Raw genomic sequence first — 18,052 nt, forward strand, 5'->3', positions numbered from 1 at the left:
CCTCTATATATAATAAAATTTACAGTTACAATAAAACATTGAAATGTCGCCCTACGTTCTATTTTTCTTAGTTTTCGTTCAGTACACAGTGTGTTATAAAACCTCGACTTGTTTGCGAAAACACGAGGAATTTTCGCTTTGCGGGTGGGCCTGTCCTCTCACCTGCGTGAACATACGGATGTTGAACAAGGGTGGATCCTTATGCCCCTGGAATTGGGAGTGCCGGGCGGGGTGCAGATGCTCGGCTGGATACATCAGGGATGAGGAGAGCGATAACTGTGTCTTGGTACAAGACTGTCCAGGCGAGTCTTCTAATTATAACCATGTTTTGTTAGCTTGCATTATTGCATTACCTTTTTTTTTTTTTTTTTTGTTTACGAGGGGGAAACCTTCAAAAGGTACCCGACGACGTGGGAGCGACGCCGGGTTATGTGGGATTTTTACCGCACTAAAACCCCCCCGGTGGTCGTCCTCAACGCTTGTTGGAGAACTCCGGAATCTCCGAGGGAACACAACCGGAGTCCTCCAAGCGCAATGCCCCGATCGGGCTCTACCCTGGGGGAGCACTTTTGGCTCCTCCCACACCATCTGGTGTTTACGACGGTATGCGACCACACATACCGTCGTCCTTCTCGGGGTTGCTTGCTGGACGGTCCGAGCTCCCACTCTTGCCACCCGCAACCCCGGAAGCCCCCTTTTAGTCGCCTCTTACGACAGGCAGGGGATACAGGTAAACTAATAGGTGTATATGACGTTCACTTGGTGAACGCCCGTGAACGCCATTATTACTACCGATTCGCCTACATCTGAGGCTACACTTTTTAAAAAAAAGTATACATAAAAATAATAATAATAATAATAGTAATTTATCTAATAGTTTGAGGGGAAGACGATAGGGCAATTTTTTAACTCAAAGTGCCGAAGACTTGCGGATACAAAAATTAAAAGTATACCGTTGTTTATAATACTGGAGTAGCAACCGCGAAATCGGACACCACCTGATTGTAAGTCGTCGCGCCTATGGACATGTGTGACTAACTCCATGTAGAACATTTTTTACCCGAAGTCGAAGTTACCAGTAAAGAATAACCTCAATTTATTTAGAATTCTCTAAGGGGATCGACCTTGATTCCAAGACTCATATTTCATTTGAAGTCACATGTGTACCTACTTAAAACGTTTAAAAGTTCTCCTTATTGTTACCAAATTCATGTCAAGTATACTAACCCGGAATTGGCCAACATAAAATAAACGACTATTTCCTGCGACTTTGTCTACGAGGTAGGATTTTTTCTCGCCTATGCCAAATGGAGGGATAAATCCTAAGAAATAACCTCATGATGCTTTTAAAAAACACTTTTGTGCAAAATTATCTATTTCTGGAGCCAACTATTTGTACCTGTAGTTTAAGTACATATTAATAAATGTACTGGGGTAGCATTTTTGTAAAATAATCGTATAAATTGTGTAAATACTTTAAAAAAGTATTTATACAATTTATACAATTATTTTACATTTTTGTTTTGTTTCCATTTTTGAACGATACTTAATCACCAACAAACAAACATACATCAGAAGCAGTATACATATAGATAGTATACGATACAGTTATTTGAGTACAATGTAAATGCAAACGTAATAAAATGCAATTGGTTCGAAGTAAGTCATGTTCGCGGTGAAGCGGAATGCAATGTATAAACATTTTATGATATTTGCATGCATGCATTTCTAAATATGCAGTTTTATGCAGTCGATCACGTTCGCCATGTATTTACTTCCTCGTTGTGATATAGAATATATGATGATGGGTTGTATGAATCATGTAAAATTTGTGATTGGCATCTCTTAACTCTTATTTACAAGATATATGTAACATTATAGTCGTACTCATACGATTACTATAAAAAATTCGGATTTAATTTTTTGAAATCCTTGTAGTACGTATAAATAATGGTTGGCATATTTGGATTTTGAAAGTGACAATACCAAATATTAATAAGTAATACCATACTGTACCTAATTTTATATTTACTCGACCACAGCCCGACGTCAGTGCGAAAAGTGTGGAAAAAGTTGAGGTTGAATATAGACGTCCATGTGCGGTACTTACTATCCGCTGAAGTGCATGATGCTAGTTTTCAACGATGAGTTGTCCCTGTAGTACCGGGGTGAGAATAGGGCTACGGTTTGCCCTGCCTGCCGTATGAGCCCAATAAAACGGGGCTTCTGGGGTTTCGGGCGGCAAGGGTGGGAGCTCGAACCGTCCAGTAAGTGACCCCTCCGGAAGGACAGTGGTATGTGTGGTCACATACCGTCATACACATTCAGAGGTCTCCGATTGCGTTCCGTTGGAGATCCCGAAGTCTTCTGCGTAGCGCTGAGGATGGCCACCGGGAAGGTTTTATTGCGGTAAAAAACCCACATAGCCCCGTGTCGCTCCCACGACACTGGGAACCTTTTTAATATTTGCCTCTCATTAACAAGAAAAAGAGTGCTCTTATGTTATAAGTGCTCCTACAAAGACCGAATGCTTAAAAAAAGGAACTATTAAAAAATCATTATTAGCAGTTACTTAGGTATCTAAAAATTGACAGCACGCCGTGTTGCTTTACCTAGCGGATCAGTTTTAGTTAGCCAGTGCTACACAGCTATAAGGCCTTAACATTAGGCGGAAAGTGGCCGATTTTAATGTTTTTTGCTTGCTTATTAAATATCAATCTAATCCATTACAACTAATCAAGTTATCGGGTTATCACTCATATTCCTTACATGAGTAAAAAGTGTATTTTTAACTTAATTAAGATACTAAAATATATTTGAACAGATAGGTATTGAGGCATGGATGCGCTTGTTTTAAGAAGAAGATAAACCAACTCCTTACAGTATTAATGTAAGTGTTTTATAAAGAAGTAGGTACATTGAACAAATTGCGTCAATACAGGGAAATTATCTTAATCATTTATGATGTATTCGCAGATTATTCGGGCCAGTGTCATTTAAACATAACGTGCAGGTAATTCTTAGTTTGCGATTCTGTTGTTTATGCAAATCGAATATCGATTGCGTAAATATGTATAAATAATAACGTTGCATCTGCTACATCCCAGTTAGTTTAATAATGGCGATTACTCTTTTCGTGTGTTGCCTCGTGGCTGCTGTCGCGGCAGCCCCATCAGTCATTAATGGCTTTGATAGGGATTGGCAGAAGGAATTTGTCACTAGCTTGGAGTTCAATAAACTGCAAGATCTCCACCGTGCGAAGCGCTCCAGCTATGGCAACATGTACATGAGTCCTTGTGCCGCGGCAGCCGCCTCCGCTCCAATACCAGCATACGCTCCAGCGATGTCAAGTGCGGCATTGTACTCCTCCGCGGGTCAAACTGCTGGCCCGTATTCATACAGCCAAGCGTATCAAACGGTACCTTCGCATAAAGTTGCATCGTCATACTACAGCTACGGGCGCCCGTCCTACCGCTCGGAGGAAGATTTAGAGAACGATCAGGAGATTATGGACTTCTCCGACATGAACCACGCTGCAGCCGCCCACATGCCGATGGCTCGTATGAACTCGTACTCGTACGAAGCGGCGCCGATAGCTCAGGTAGTTGCTACCGCTGGGAGTCAAGGTCAAGCTACAGGACAAATGGTAGGATTGTTCCCGAATGCAAACGTCGGCGGGTGCAGTGTTCCTCTTCTAGTGAGCTGTTCGCCTTCGATAGCCCAAGGACAAATAGTGAAGGCACGGCCGTACTACGGCAGTGGGTCGTCGAACCAGGGCAGCTTATACCGTGTCGTTGATGAGCATCATCACCATGAAGAAGCCGGAGAACACGAGACAGGAACGTCTTCCGAGCACACACCCCATGACGCGTCACCAACAGGACATAAGCACCAGTGAAAGCTTTATAGAAACTATGCGTAGGAATAATATAATGTAGGTTTTGTGTGTGTTTCATTATAATGATTTATGTCTGAGACGATTGTATTTGACGAATATTATTTATAAGTAGATGTGCCTAATTAAGTAAGCTGATGATGTAAAATAATAAAAAAATGAATCTCTGTTTAAGTACTATATGAGATGATGATTCATATGAGATTAAAAATGTTGTTAATAAAGAAAAACATATTTTATTTACTGTTCCGTGAAGAATAATGACTAAAAATACTATAATTTATATTCATAAACGTAAGGAAAACTTAGGGAATTTTCAATTTGCATATTCAATCACTAAACAGAAACGTATTCTAAATCTTGAAATGTATACTACATATACACTTTACATTTTTTTTTCTCATTAACCGATTTCATTTGGTAATTCCGATATTGTATACCATAGAAGACTTTTGTTAGGAGACAGCCATCGGTGTACCCTAAGCGCATTCACTGTCGGATAAGCACTGGTCACCGTAAGCACGGTCACCGTCGCATAAGATTCGCCAAAGATCCGTATACTGTCCCAATAGTAGGGTGTGTACGAAGGCATGCATCCACATACATATACCGTCCTTCTCGGTGTCGCTGGCGGGGCTGTTTGAGTTCCAAATCTTGCCTCTCGCATTCCCAGAAACCCTCTTTTAATCGCCTCTTACGACAGGCAAGGGATACCATAACCCTATCCTGGTCCCGGAACTATAAGTACTGTGACAATATGGCCATTATTTCGAGTTGCTAAGACAATTATTTGTAACATAGTGAAACATACGTGGTGTAGCTGCACCGGCGTTGTAGCCACAGCTATTTCTACCATTACAATTACAATAGCATTTTCTCTAATATATTCTGGTTTGAAGGGTACGCTCAGAGTTTCTTAATGATATGTTTGCGTAGTAAAAAGTAGCTATACAATTTGTAAGCGATTTTACAGGACCAAGGATTTTTTTGGCTCTTAATTTCACATTATGGGCAACAGTGACTCAGTATCTCAACAATCTATATATTTAAAAAGGAATGTTTCTCTGTATGTCCTTTATAGACTCGTAAACTATGCATTTGGTTTTTAGTAAAGTTATTGTGCATGAGCCCACGTAGGTTTCTGATTTGGTACGAGTTACGACTAATTTTCGCCAAATGGTGCCACTGTCATTCCAATGAAGGTACAATTTTTCAGTTATATGTACCTATATCATGTTTTTGTTCTTAAAACGCGGACGAAGCCGCGGTTACTACTACATAGTAGATATATAAAATGTAATGTGGCTATAATTTGGACCAAGCCAAGCCATTGTCTTCAGTTATGCTTAATACTCCCATTCGCGTAAAATTATAAGGAGGCTTATACAACAACCGAGCATTGCTTAAGGTTAACACGCTTTTTTATAAACAAAATGTAATCGTTAATTGTATCAGGCGTTACTTTGCGGAAATCCATGCTATTAAGTTAAGATTAAAACTACTTCGCAACAATCCGCTACAAATATGTATGATGGTATATATTTTTATTTTTTTTATATATTTTTTTATTTTTTATTTTATATTTTAAACCATGCAGTATGTACCACCCTCCCTCCCTCAAAGGATGCATGCAGATGCAAAAATTAAAAATATACACCACCATACATACCACCACCAACACGTGTTTCGCTCCAAAACGGAGCATCATCAGGGTAAGTTGACTCTACGACGGTTAATCGCTAAGTGACGCTGTCAACCTAATGCATGCCTTTTATAATGGTATCCAACCCTCCCCTCCACAATGAAATGTAAACAACTGATGACAGTTGTGTGATAAAGTTATAGATTAATTATTCGCATTAAATCTGCGAATAATCATCTGTTTACTGATTGTTGGTAAAAATATGAAGTAAAGGAGAGCTGGACACATTAATTTGTTCATTCAGCAGTGTAATCCTACTGTTGTTATTGTGCTTAATAATCTCCCGTTGTTCTAATATATTAAGTCTACAGCCCTTGTCACCCGTGTGTAAAATTTCATACGTATGGTTACTTGGCACATTATGGCCCGCGTCTATTAGATGTTTAGCGAAATTTGACTTGTCTGCGTGACCATTTGTATATGCGGCTAGATGTTCGCGATAACGAATATTAAAATTTCTCCCAGTTTGACCGACGTAAACGCCATTGCAATCAGAACAAACAATTTTGTAGACGCCTGATTGTTCATGTCTACCTCTTTTTTCTTTACAGTTACAGATGGATTTAATATTATTGTTTGTTCTGAAGGCAACGCTGATGTTATGACGGCGAAGTGTTTTAGCAATACGCTCTGAAATAGGACCGAGATAAGTCAAACTGGATCTATACTTAAGAGGAACCACATCCCTTGGTGCCGCATACAATTGATCACGCACCTTGTGAAAAAAAAACACAAGAAAATTATAGATCTGAATTAAATACCATATATTATATTGCGGTTGCCAATGGGTATAGTAGGGGGATGGTGGATAATCTTATCCGTAAGAAGCGAAGTTTGATGGTGCGTGATCAATTGTATGCGGCACCAAGGGATGTGGTTCCTCTTAAGTATAGATCCAGTTTGACTTATCTCGGTCCTATTTCAGAGCGTATTGCTAAAACACTTCGCCGTCATAACATCAGCGTTGCCTTCAGAACAAACAATAATATTAAATCCATCTGTAACTGTAAAGAAAAAAGAGGTAGACATGAACAATCAGGCGTCTACAAAATTGTTTGTTCTGATTGCAATGGCGTTTACGTCGGTCAAACTGGGAGAAATTTTAATATTCGTTATCGCGAACATCTAGCCGCATATACAAATGGTCACGCAGACAAGTCAAATTTCGCTAAACATCTAATAGACGCGGGCCATAATGTGCCAAGTAACCATACGTATGAAATTTTACACACGGGTGACAAGGGCTGTAGACTTAATATATTAGAACAACGGGAGATTATTAAGCACAATAACAACAGTAGGATTACACTGCTGAATGAACAAATTAATGTGTCCAGCTCTCCTTTACTTCATATTTTTACCAACAATCAGTAAACAGATGATTATTCGCAGATTTAATGCGAATAATTAATCTATAACTTTATCACACAACTGTCATCAGTTGTTTACATTTCATTGTGGAGGGGAGGGTTGGATACCATTATAAAAGGCATGCATTAGGTTGACAGCGTCACTTAGCGATTAACCGTCGTAGAGTCAACTTACCCTGATGATGCTCCGTTTTGGAGCGAAACACGTGTTGGTGGTGGTATGTATGGTGGTGTATATTTTTAATTTTTGCATCTGCATGCATCCTTTGAGGGAGGGAGGGTGGTACATACTGCATGGTTTAAAATATATACCATCATACATATTTGTAGCGGATTGTTGCGAAGTAGTTTTAATCTTAACTTAATAAAATGTAATCGTAATAGATTTTTAGACACTTTAAATTTTTATGAAAATAAATAAGTAACCAGTGTATTTTTGTCATAAAATAGTGTATTTTATGAAGTATATTTTTAAAAATACTATGTTTCGGCAAAAAAAATATGCAAGCCGAAACGGTACGTGTGCACACTCCTTTATTACCGCTGAGCAAGCGTTCCTACAACAATAACATTGCTTATTAATATGGAATCTTGCTAACTATGGAATACGTGTGTTCTCTTTTCATAACCAAGAAATGCAAAGTACGTGATTTTAGGTGAAATACAAGAAAACCATGTTTCCATGTACAAAGAAAGCGAAAAGAAATGTTTAATTTGTAGTACTTAGGTACCCACTAAAAAAAGAAACCTATAGAAGCTGAAGATGGTAGAACCCTTTGTGGTTCGACTCATTAGGCACCACCGCCACACCTATTTCAGCATATACATACATTATAGCAGGGGCGGATCTAGGTCGTGTAGCGCCCGTGTGCAATGAAACCCTGGCGCCCCCTAGGCCTGACTTCCAGGCGGCTATAATTATTAACTTTGTCGTCATTTTTTCATACAAGAATAAGTAGGTATAGGGCCTACAGGGCGCTCGCGTTTGATACATGTCGCCACCGCGCTGGCTGGCAACTTCTGTCATATCATTGTTGTACCATGATGGTCCAAGACGATGCTCTCAGCTCTCTCAGGGCGCCCGTATGCATTGCACGCGCTGCACTATAGGTTAAGCCGCCCCTGAATATCAGTCTTAAGCGCCGCTGTGCTCCGCTTGGAATGTGGTAAAGGACACATGCATATGTATGTACTTATCTGAGATGTCCCAACTCAGTCTTCAGTGGTAGCAATTCGTCTGTGGCCAACTGTACGTAGTAATCTAGTCTATCTCGTAGTAATCGGAGCCCGACGGGGTAACGCGCTAAGAGGACTCCGGTTACGTTCCTTTGGAGATCTCTCACACGGCACCGGGTATCTTTTGAAGGTTTCCCCCTCGTAAACAAGAAAGGAGCGCAATGTTTAAAATTTTGCCGATTAAGTAAAAACAAAAAAACTATGTGATCTGTATTCCAATGAGTCGACGAATAAATACAAGTCATACAAAAATTATGTCGTACCATGTTTAAATTATAGTAGTCCTTGATATTATTCGGGCGGGGAGGTACCACTGTCGTGCTAGCATGAAGCATTTTCGTAAAGTGCTAACTAACGTACGTAAGGACTAACCTACGTATCTTAATCCTCGGAAGCGTCAATGCATATTTGATCACCTTTAGGTAGAAACTGTTCAGTATGAGGTGTTCACTGATACCTTAGGGCGGCAGTAACCACTTACCATTAGGTGGACTGCATGTTCGTTTGCTACTTAAATGTTATATAAATAAAGTTTTTTTGTCATAAGGTATGCTCTGCCTAAAACCACTTTTATGTAATCAGAAATTGGTTGAAATCTCTGTTGCTACGCTTAGGGTCTCTATTATGTAATCAGAAATTGGTTGAGATTTTCGTAGTCCGCCTGCAATGTATTTTTAGGAAGGTGGGACGTCTCAAATAAATAAGTTCCCGTTTAGTTCTGTTACTCGGTTACTCTTATAGCCCCACAATAGGATGTTTCCTGCGTGGATACATAAAGAATACGGAAACATCCAAGACCATCTAAATTTATCGTGTAGATGTCTAGGGGGGATCGAACCCGGAATCCAGACAAGATCGGTGTGGTGATCGTCCCGCCACGTTGGTCCTACATACTCGTAATATTATGTATTTGTACAAAATGCCTGTGATTTCAGGAATCGTAGGTACTTCGGCATTGTTATTGTATTTAACTTTTGACATCATTAACTAACATTGCAGGGTTTATTCCTAATTTATAGACAACCTTACAGTCTAACTGCAATAAATAAACATATTATTAAACAAATGTACTAATGGAAAAAACAAATATGATTATATAGGACACATATTTAGGAGTTAAAATCCTTTACAAAATTGGCTTCGTTAAAAGGTTTTAGGTTCACACCCAGGGTAGGTAGATTTGCATAAAAGAGGGGCACTTTAAATTTCTATATTTAAACTGTGTTCTCTTTCTATGTGGTTCCCACAACCTACGAATTTTCAGTATAGTATACTCGTATAGTTATCGTTATAGAAAGCAGATACGAGTATATTATTATTATCAACAATACACAAATTACGTAAGGAATATCGTACGACATTATAGATAGCGAATATCAATAGCAAATTGTAGTCGGCTAAACTTGAATGAATGGCTACGTTTATTGACAAATCAATTCCGATTATTAAATTTACAACTTAAGGAAAAATTATAAAATAAATTACACTTCTAAAGAAAACAGATTACGCCGTTTATTTCCTTTAGTAACATAATATTGATTATTTTCGTAGAATTCCTACGTATTTTGTAAACATAAACTGAGTAACTGAGTTTGAATGGCTTGCATTTGAATTTCATTGATTGTAATTAAATATGTAACAATTAATAATATTAAAGTATTTTATTCCTTAATTATTAAATACACTGAAAATAGGGGGATATGAATGAAGAGGTCTTATTTTTTTATAAATAAATGTTAGTTTTAAATAAATTTCTTAAATAGTTTTACTAAATTAATACGAACAAAATCTGGAGCATTAAACGTCTATATACTTGTATTAATAGAAAAAATATATTACATTGATATTTACCTCATAGAAAATAAGATTTAATAAAGAACTTGCATCAAAAGTATGAAGAGCCTTAAAGGCTTTCCCAAAAATATCTTTCATTAATAAATTATTAAGGTAAACATGCGGTATAAAGTTAGTATTCAAATACCAAACATTCTACGAAGCGGAAGGTGTCGCCTCAGCACGCATTTCATTCATCGTTAGGCACGTTTTGATTTACTTGGATTTGAGGAAGATTTCAATGGATTATTTTAGTATAAATACCGTAAGAGAATCGATCTCATTATCAAATTAACGTGAACACACAATGAAGACACTGGCAGTGTTATCTGCCTTGGCGACAATCGCCATAGCAGCGCCAGCACTTGAAGATTTTACTGACCGTACCAGTCTCTCGCCAAATGATTTCACGATAACGCAACAGAGGGAAAAGAAGTCTACACTTCTAGAAGTACCGACAGAAAAAATATCAGAGCCCTCAGAAGATCATGCATTGATAAAAACTACAAATAAATTTGGACAAACTAATTCCGTTGCAAGAACATTCAGTGGTTTCAAAAAGCCAATTATAGTCAAGAAAAAGATTGGATATCATGTTTATCGTGATTCAGACGAAGAACAAGCTCAAACTGATTCCAGGGAAAGCTGCAGAAAACAAATAAAAGTAAAATTATGCGACGATAACAATTCAGTGGACAAAATGAAGAGTACATCGATAGACCACACCCATGAGGACATATCGGAAAACGAAATGAAACATAGTATCAACATGGCTAAACAAGCCGTTGAAACATTCCAGAGGGACCTTCAGAAAATGGAGCATGATTCTGTTGAAAATAATGAAGAAAGACATTCAAAACTTGGAGCTGATAAGGAGTTACGGGACGATATTGAAAAAGCAAGACAGGCATTAGAACATATTGAAAAAAAGTTTAGAAGCTTTGATTCAGTTACAACTATCAAAGATGAAAATACTCCGAATGCCCATTTGAGGATAAAATCAGATGAAGAACGAATGGTTCAATGGAAAGAAGTTGGAAATAAATTCAACAATTTCGAAATTGGCAAGAATCTAGAAGATAATTTCAAATCCACCGATGAACATGATATAACTAAATTAACAGACGCACGCAAATTTAAAACAAACAATTTAAAAGATGCAGATGTAAAATCTATTGCTACTATTGAAGACATTGATGCACAAACTAACACAGATAAAGAAACGAATATTGAGGATGGTATAACATCTGTGGTTGAAGATAAGAAGACAAAAATGGAAATTCATAGTGATAGTTTGGTAAAGGAGGTAAATGAAGATATTCATCAGAAAGGGAAATCACATTTGCCTACTGAACAAAATATTGAACGACAAAACGAAATGATGGAGAAAAGTGTAGACAATGTTTTACCACACCATGATAAGCATTTAGAAGTAAAGAACAGTGCGAGTGACAACGTTGCGAACACGAAAAATGATCAACACGTAACTACCGAAAACCAAAAAGATAAAGAACGAATAAATAAGGACGATTTGAAAACTCATGATTTACATTTACAAGAAAAGCACGTTTCGGATGATGGGGACAATATAAAGAATAATGGCATGCTGAAATCTAGCGTTGACAAACAAATAGAATTGAAGAATGACTTACAGAGCGGGCATGTTCGATCATTAAATGAAAATGATCAGGTAACACACGCTAGCAATAATGTTGCTACATCATTGAGTAAAGATAATAAAGAAACTTTACGATCTGGGGAGACTGAAATACTCAACAAAGGATCGTCAACAGCCAATGATCAACATTTGTTAAAGAAACATCATGGTCACAAGGATGATGGGCAGAGATCTACATTATTAGAAACATCTCCAATTGAATCTGAATCCCACAGTCATAGTCATTTAAAAGAAATTCCTCAACATAAAGAACAGCATCGATCAGCTCAAATTAAATCTGAACACGAACATTTACTTCACGAAGATGGATTACACAGGTCCTTAGCAACTGACATGGATACCCAAAAACTAGCATTGCCTAAGAGCACTTCAAGCCTGGATGATGACAAAACTCAGTTCAAAAACCATTTGGAACTTCATGACAATGAAAATCACAACGATCATGCAATGCCTGCACACTTAAGAGCCTCGTCTAATTTTCACAAGGAGCTTTTGAATAATATGGATTTTACTGAAGATGCTCATCATATGCACCTCAATGCACCATCTCACGCAGAAACTGGCCATATGAAAAATGAAAATATAGAACTACAAGAACGATTTAACGTTCCCCGACTTCAGCCCAATTCTGAACACTTAAAGACTATGATGCACTTGAGTGACAACTCTCATCACGAAACACTTCAAAGGCCGCAGTTAAAAATGGCTTCCATGATTAATAACGAACAACCTAATTTCAATGTGCAATTTAATTCTCCCCAGACATTGGAAGAACAAAGTAATGTGCAAGGATTGATGCCATTTAAAGCAGCTGAAGATTTTCACGATGAACATTTACACAAATCTAACTTCGAGGATAAATTAGATACAATGCATGCTATGGATGAAATTCCATCTGCTGTTCATGATCCATTAAAAATACGCTGGTCTCATGATAACTCAGAAAAATTAAAGGCTGCTCATCTTGAACAAGATACTATGAAAATGGACGGAAGTTCCCAACACTTCAATATTGATAAATCGATGGCAGGAAGAACCAACTTTATGGATCAACGCATGGATCTTAATAATCAAATGCACTCTCATCAACGCTGGGCGCAAGGAAAAATGAATCCGAACATGGCGTTACAAAGTTTTCAAACAAATATGCAAATGAACGACAACTCACATTCGTTGCATAATCATGACGCTTTTCTATCCAGAAATAATGAACATGTAATGATACACGGAAAGTCCAACATGGATAGCTCCATGCAACCTAGTTCCTTCATGCATATGAGAGGCGCACCGAAGATGGCTTTGGAATACAACAACCAAAATCAATGGGCACGTAATCATGGCGCATTTAGGTCGTCGTATGGACCTTCTTATGGATCTGGAGGAGGAGGAGGAGGAGGTGGAGGAGGTGGTTCTTCATCTGGTGGTTCTGCTGTTGGACTATTCCCTAATGCCAATGTAGGAAATTGTGCGGTTCCCTTGCTACTTAGTTGTTCACCCTCAGTAGTGTCTGGCAGTCTTGCCAAGACAAATACATACAGCTCAAACTCATACGGCTCAAATTCGTACAGCGCTCCGTCATACAGATCTGAAGATATGAATTTTCTAACAAAGCGAGGCATAGACATCGATAACACGCTACAAGGCTTGAAAGTACAAAGACACATACCATTGAGTAACCAACCAAACATCATCTTAGAAAAGAAACAATGATACATTCAGTATCACTGGTACGATACTACAAACTGAAATGTTCTTAAATAATTATTTTAAAGCGTAAGACATCACAAAAAAGGGAAATTAATCATTGAAAATATTTTACGTGTGTTCGCATTCGTAAAAATAAAAAAATATATTTAAATACATGTTTATTTTATTTAAAACCTGTAATAAAATCATATACTTACGTAAGTAACACTAATATGTACCTTTTGTACCTATAAATGCTTAAATTTTCTAGAATAGTACAAAAAATAAACAAGCGAAGTTAAATAAAAATAATTATAAATACACATAAACTACATAAAGGTTTGCTATATTATAATAACATGAAAGATTCATAATAAGTAAGTTAAAAATATTCATTGTGCATTGTAAAATATTAGCAACAAAAGCACTTTGAACTCGACAATAAAATTATGTAACGCGAAACTTCTGCTGAATGCAACACCTACACGACGTCATTCACAGAATCGAGTATTTCTTATGTACTTACATTTATTAGTCAGTAGACAAAATGAAGAGTAGTGTGGCTCTGTTTTATTTTCTATTTGTGTTATTTATTTCGTGGCCTGTCAGTGAATCATACGACAATTCAAATATTGCTATTATTGAGGTGCCCTCTTCGGATCTTAAAGGGTCCGACCAGAAAACTGATTGTGAATTAGAACATCATGATACGGATGACGTCACAGGAGAAAAAGGTACAGATGAGCTTACAGAGAGCCAAATCTCACATGAGCTTCAAGAAATACCTGGGACTCAGCGAAGACTATTAAGACCGTTAAAACCTGAATTAGAAATTTCAAACGAAAATGACTTTGACCAAAATGGCCTCGAAGTGCCTGAAGACCCTTTAGAGCTAGTGTCAAATGATCAGATATATTTAAATAACTTAGAATATCTACGAGAGAAAAGTGACGTGAAGAGTGATGAACGTTCCACCTATCCTCGAATGCCGATCACGCTTATACAATTAATAGGACCTCCTATCGTACTCCCACCTGAATATGCCATGGGTATGTCAAATAGCCATAATGCGCATTTGGACAACAATCTGTTAATCAAGCGTCCATCAAGAAGTCATATTTCTGATCAAGATTTATTGGAACAACTAGAACACGATTCTATCATGAACAACATTTTACCAACAATGGACGCACCATTCTTTCGGGCCGCCTATCCCATTCAACAAGAACATCAAGTGCCTAGTTTATCAAAAACTAATTTAGTGGCATACTTTCCTGAAGCTGATGGTATACCGATACCAATTCTGTTAATGTGTTCACCTAAAATTACGCAGGGATACCAAGAAAATTTGCAAGTGCCTTTACCGTATTACAATTCCTATGGGTACAATAAATATGTCAGTAATTGAACAAGAAATATGAATAATTTTGTCAAATATCTCCTTGTACATTCAAAATAAAATTTGTATGGAACAGTTCTTTTATTTTTCCCTAAGTAACCCATTGACATATCGATATGAGACACCTATTATAATAAACAATAATTTAGTTACATTTTATTTGACATGTAGTTTTTTTACTTGTGGATAATTTATCAATAGATAAATTCTGCAATTAATACAATTAATTTTACTTTAAATAACGCAGTACAAAACCAATTACATTCATTATATACAACACAGTCAAACAATATGTATACGAAACATTTAGAAATACGTCGTTTTTTATATTTACGATAAAAATCATAGCCAATTCTGATTATTCTGATATGTCGTATCAGTTAAGCCATTGGGTAGCATGTGCGAAATAGTCCTTTTTTGTGGGGATACCCTTCAAGGGTTTCTCTCAGCCGCGGGGGTAGCTGAGAGGATATTCCGGACTCCTACTAACTAAAACCCACGGTGTTCCTCAGGACGCCCTCCATGGGTACGTTAGCAGCACTCGTCAGCGGTCCCGACGGCGGGCGATATGGTCCTGACTTCTAATGAGAAACTATTATCCAGTAGTGATTATAAACTATTGCGTCACACAAGAAATCATTTTATTTTCAATTTAAGGAACGATCATTGAATTCATCCGCATCATTTTGGAAATTTAATTTAAAGTTGGTTTTATATCGAGATGTTTCTTCTTTTCAGAGCATTCCACATGCCCATCAGGAGAGATCTTAGGAGCCAATCTACAGTGCATAAAGATAATAGATACCTCAGATTCTACAGACAATATTTGAATGTAATTGACTTATATTGCATTAAATATTTCAATAAAGAACAATGTTACATTTATTTTTATTGATGTGTGCCTATTTCACCTATGGATAGGTAACGATTTATTTATTATTATTATATAATATTTATATCTACACACATAGAGCATGTCATACTCGTGCCAAAAGTATTATTTCTGTCTAACAACAGCAGTAGTATTCTAGTTTGACGTTGATAAGGGAGGCATAGGTACTTATCTGAGGCATCTCGCACTCGTGTTTGAGTGTGTCCATGACAATCACGATTAAAAAAATCTTTTTATACAGTAATTTGCTATTAAAACGGTTGTTATTGAACGATAGACACTAAGTAAGGTAACACATCACCGACAGTCGGTTAACACAAGAGGTGGTTTATGTCTACGATCATATTCGACGGTCGCTCATGGTTGCTGACGACATGCGGCGACAGACGACAACGGACGGCGACGGTCACTTACGACAGGATGCGATAATTGACAACTGTACCCTTACCATGAGTTTTCAAAACAACCCATTTTACGTTACGTTTACTCAATTCATTATTCTGTTTCGTTTGCTTCAGTAGACTGAGTAAACGTAACAATAAGTAAGTGCTCAAGTGACGATGAACTTTTTGTCTCCCTCACATGTTCGCAAAAAAGAGAGACAAAACATAAAGCGCCATTTTGTCAATTTAGACATTTAATGTTACTATACTGACATTATAGTTCTGATACAATCCGCTAGGGGCGCTGATTGGAAATTGTATGGGCGAATACGTAAACAAATACCGAAACAGTCATATTTGTCAAAACGTAAAAACTCATGGTAAGGGTACTGTCGACCATTGTCGTCGATTGCCGGCGACTACAGGCGTGGTTGGTCGTCAGTCACTACGACAACCAACAACAGTCGCTGACCACACCCGGCAACAATTGGCGACCGTCAGCGACAGCCCTTGACATGAAGTGTCGCTCGTGTATCTCCCTAACTATTGTTTATTGATATCTGTTTAAATGACATGAGACAGTAGATTAGATAATAAATATTCAAATGGCATCAACATATAAGTAGTTACAAAGAAGTGCTTTATTGATATTATTATAGGGAATTGTTTTTTCATGTACTTGTATAGATTATATTGATTTTATGTTTGCTTATTGTCCTTGTATTTATTTTTATCATTTTCCAATTATCCTGAATATAATCTACAGTGTCTGATAGAACGTCTATATTGCTAATAGCGCTTTGAACTGTACATGCAGTAGTATCCTCGTCATGTCTTTTTCGACTAAGGCAGAACTCACGAAGCGTTTTTTATCATTACATACACATATAACACCTAGAAATATGAGAATGTTGACGAGAGCAGTTTTAACGCCACGATTTATTCCCGATAAAACAAAAAATACAAAAATATAAGAAGAAGATATATATTTTTAAATAGGCCATGCAATGTGGCAGGCTACTTTGACTGATGAACTTACGTATTATAAAAATAAAAAAAATTACTGTTTAAAAATAATTAACTGGAGAATAAAGTAATGTAGGTGCTCTTATAATTAAACGAATCCAATGTTCGTTGACGTTCGAATCCAAATTTCGTCTAATATTAAAATCCGTGAAAATGGTACGGCTGTAGAGCGTGCCAAAGAATAAAACATAATGAAAAACGCTTAAAAAACATCCACCGCAGTTGGAAAAAAATATCAATGTTGCCTGCGGACATTTCTGACACTTTCCAACATCAAAGAAAGTACCAATGCCACAGTATAAGTGTCTATATAGATCTTTATATATATATTTCTTATGTGCGTGTGTATGTCACTGAACTCCTCCTAAACGACTGGACTGATTTTGATGAAATTTGTTGTGTGTGTTCAAGGGGACTTGAGAATGGTTTAGATTCACAATTTAGTCCGTGGGAAAAGGTTTTTTTAATTAATTTTCAATTCGTAAGTAGTTGTTGATTTTGGAATGTTTCACATTGGATTCGACAGACTTTCAAATATTCAGTTTCAAATATTCTATCTATTTTTTAATCCATAAGTGATAAGGGGTGTTCACCCTTATTTTTTTTTTAATTTATATGGCAACACAACGTTTGCCGGGTCAGCTAGTAGATATATAGATCCTTGTACTATGCCAATGCTTCGCTGGCTTTGAGAGATACCCTTTGTATTTTTTTAAAGAGCCATATGCTATATCGTTCCGAGAATACTCAGTTTTAATATTATGTATTCCTTATACCTACATCAATACAGTAAGCTACAATGTAATGTGCTAATACATACCTAATTACATATAACATGTGTACAATCCATAAGAATTACTGTTTATAAACTGTGTTAATTTAATTATAACTATTTCCTTGTAGGTACTACCTACTGTCATAAATAAAATTAATAAATTACTTTTCCATCACA

At 37.1% G+C, this 18,052-nt stretch overlaps 2 protein-coding genes and 1 long non-coding RNA gene across 3 annotated transcripts in view; all 3 read left to right on the plus strand.

Moving 5' to 3' along the window:
* Nucleotides 1-18,052, plus strand: part of LOC140753552 (uncharacterized) — a 74,711-nt gene that overhangs the window by 20,621 nt on the left and 36,038 nt on the right. The gene's annotated exons all lie outside the window — the stretch shown is intronic.
* LOC140753553 (uncharacterized) lies at nucleotides 3,007-4,077 on the plus strand. Its single transcript, XM_073088252.1, has one exon. The coding sequence runs from the start codon at nucleotides 3,119-3,121 to the stop codon at nucleotides 3,896-3,898; it is 780 nt and encodes a 259-aa protein (XP_072944353.1). The 5' UTR covers nucleotides 3,007-3,118; the 3' UTR covers nucleotides 3,899-4,077.
* Nucleotides 10,344-13,424, plus strand: LOC140752993 (uncharacterized). Its single transcript, XM_073087339.1, has one exon. The coding sequence runs from the start codon at nucleotides 10,344-10,346 to the stop codon at nucleotides 13,422-13,424; it is 3,081 nt and encodes a 1,026-aa protein (XP_072943440.1).

Source organism: Epargyreus clarus, unplaced genomic scaffold (genome assembly GCF_041222505.1).
Source record: "Epargyreus clarus isolate Ecla_fem2 unplaced genomic scaffold, WU_Ecla_fem_2.2 ptg000026l, whole genome shotgun sequence".
Taxonomy (NCBI): domain Eukaryota; kingdom Metazoa; phylum Arthropoda; class Insecta; order Lepidoptera; family Hesperiidae; genus Epargyreus; species Epargyreus clarus.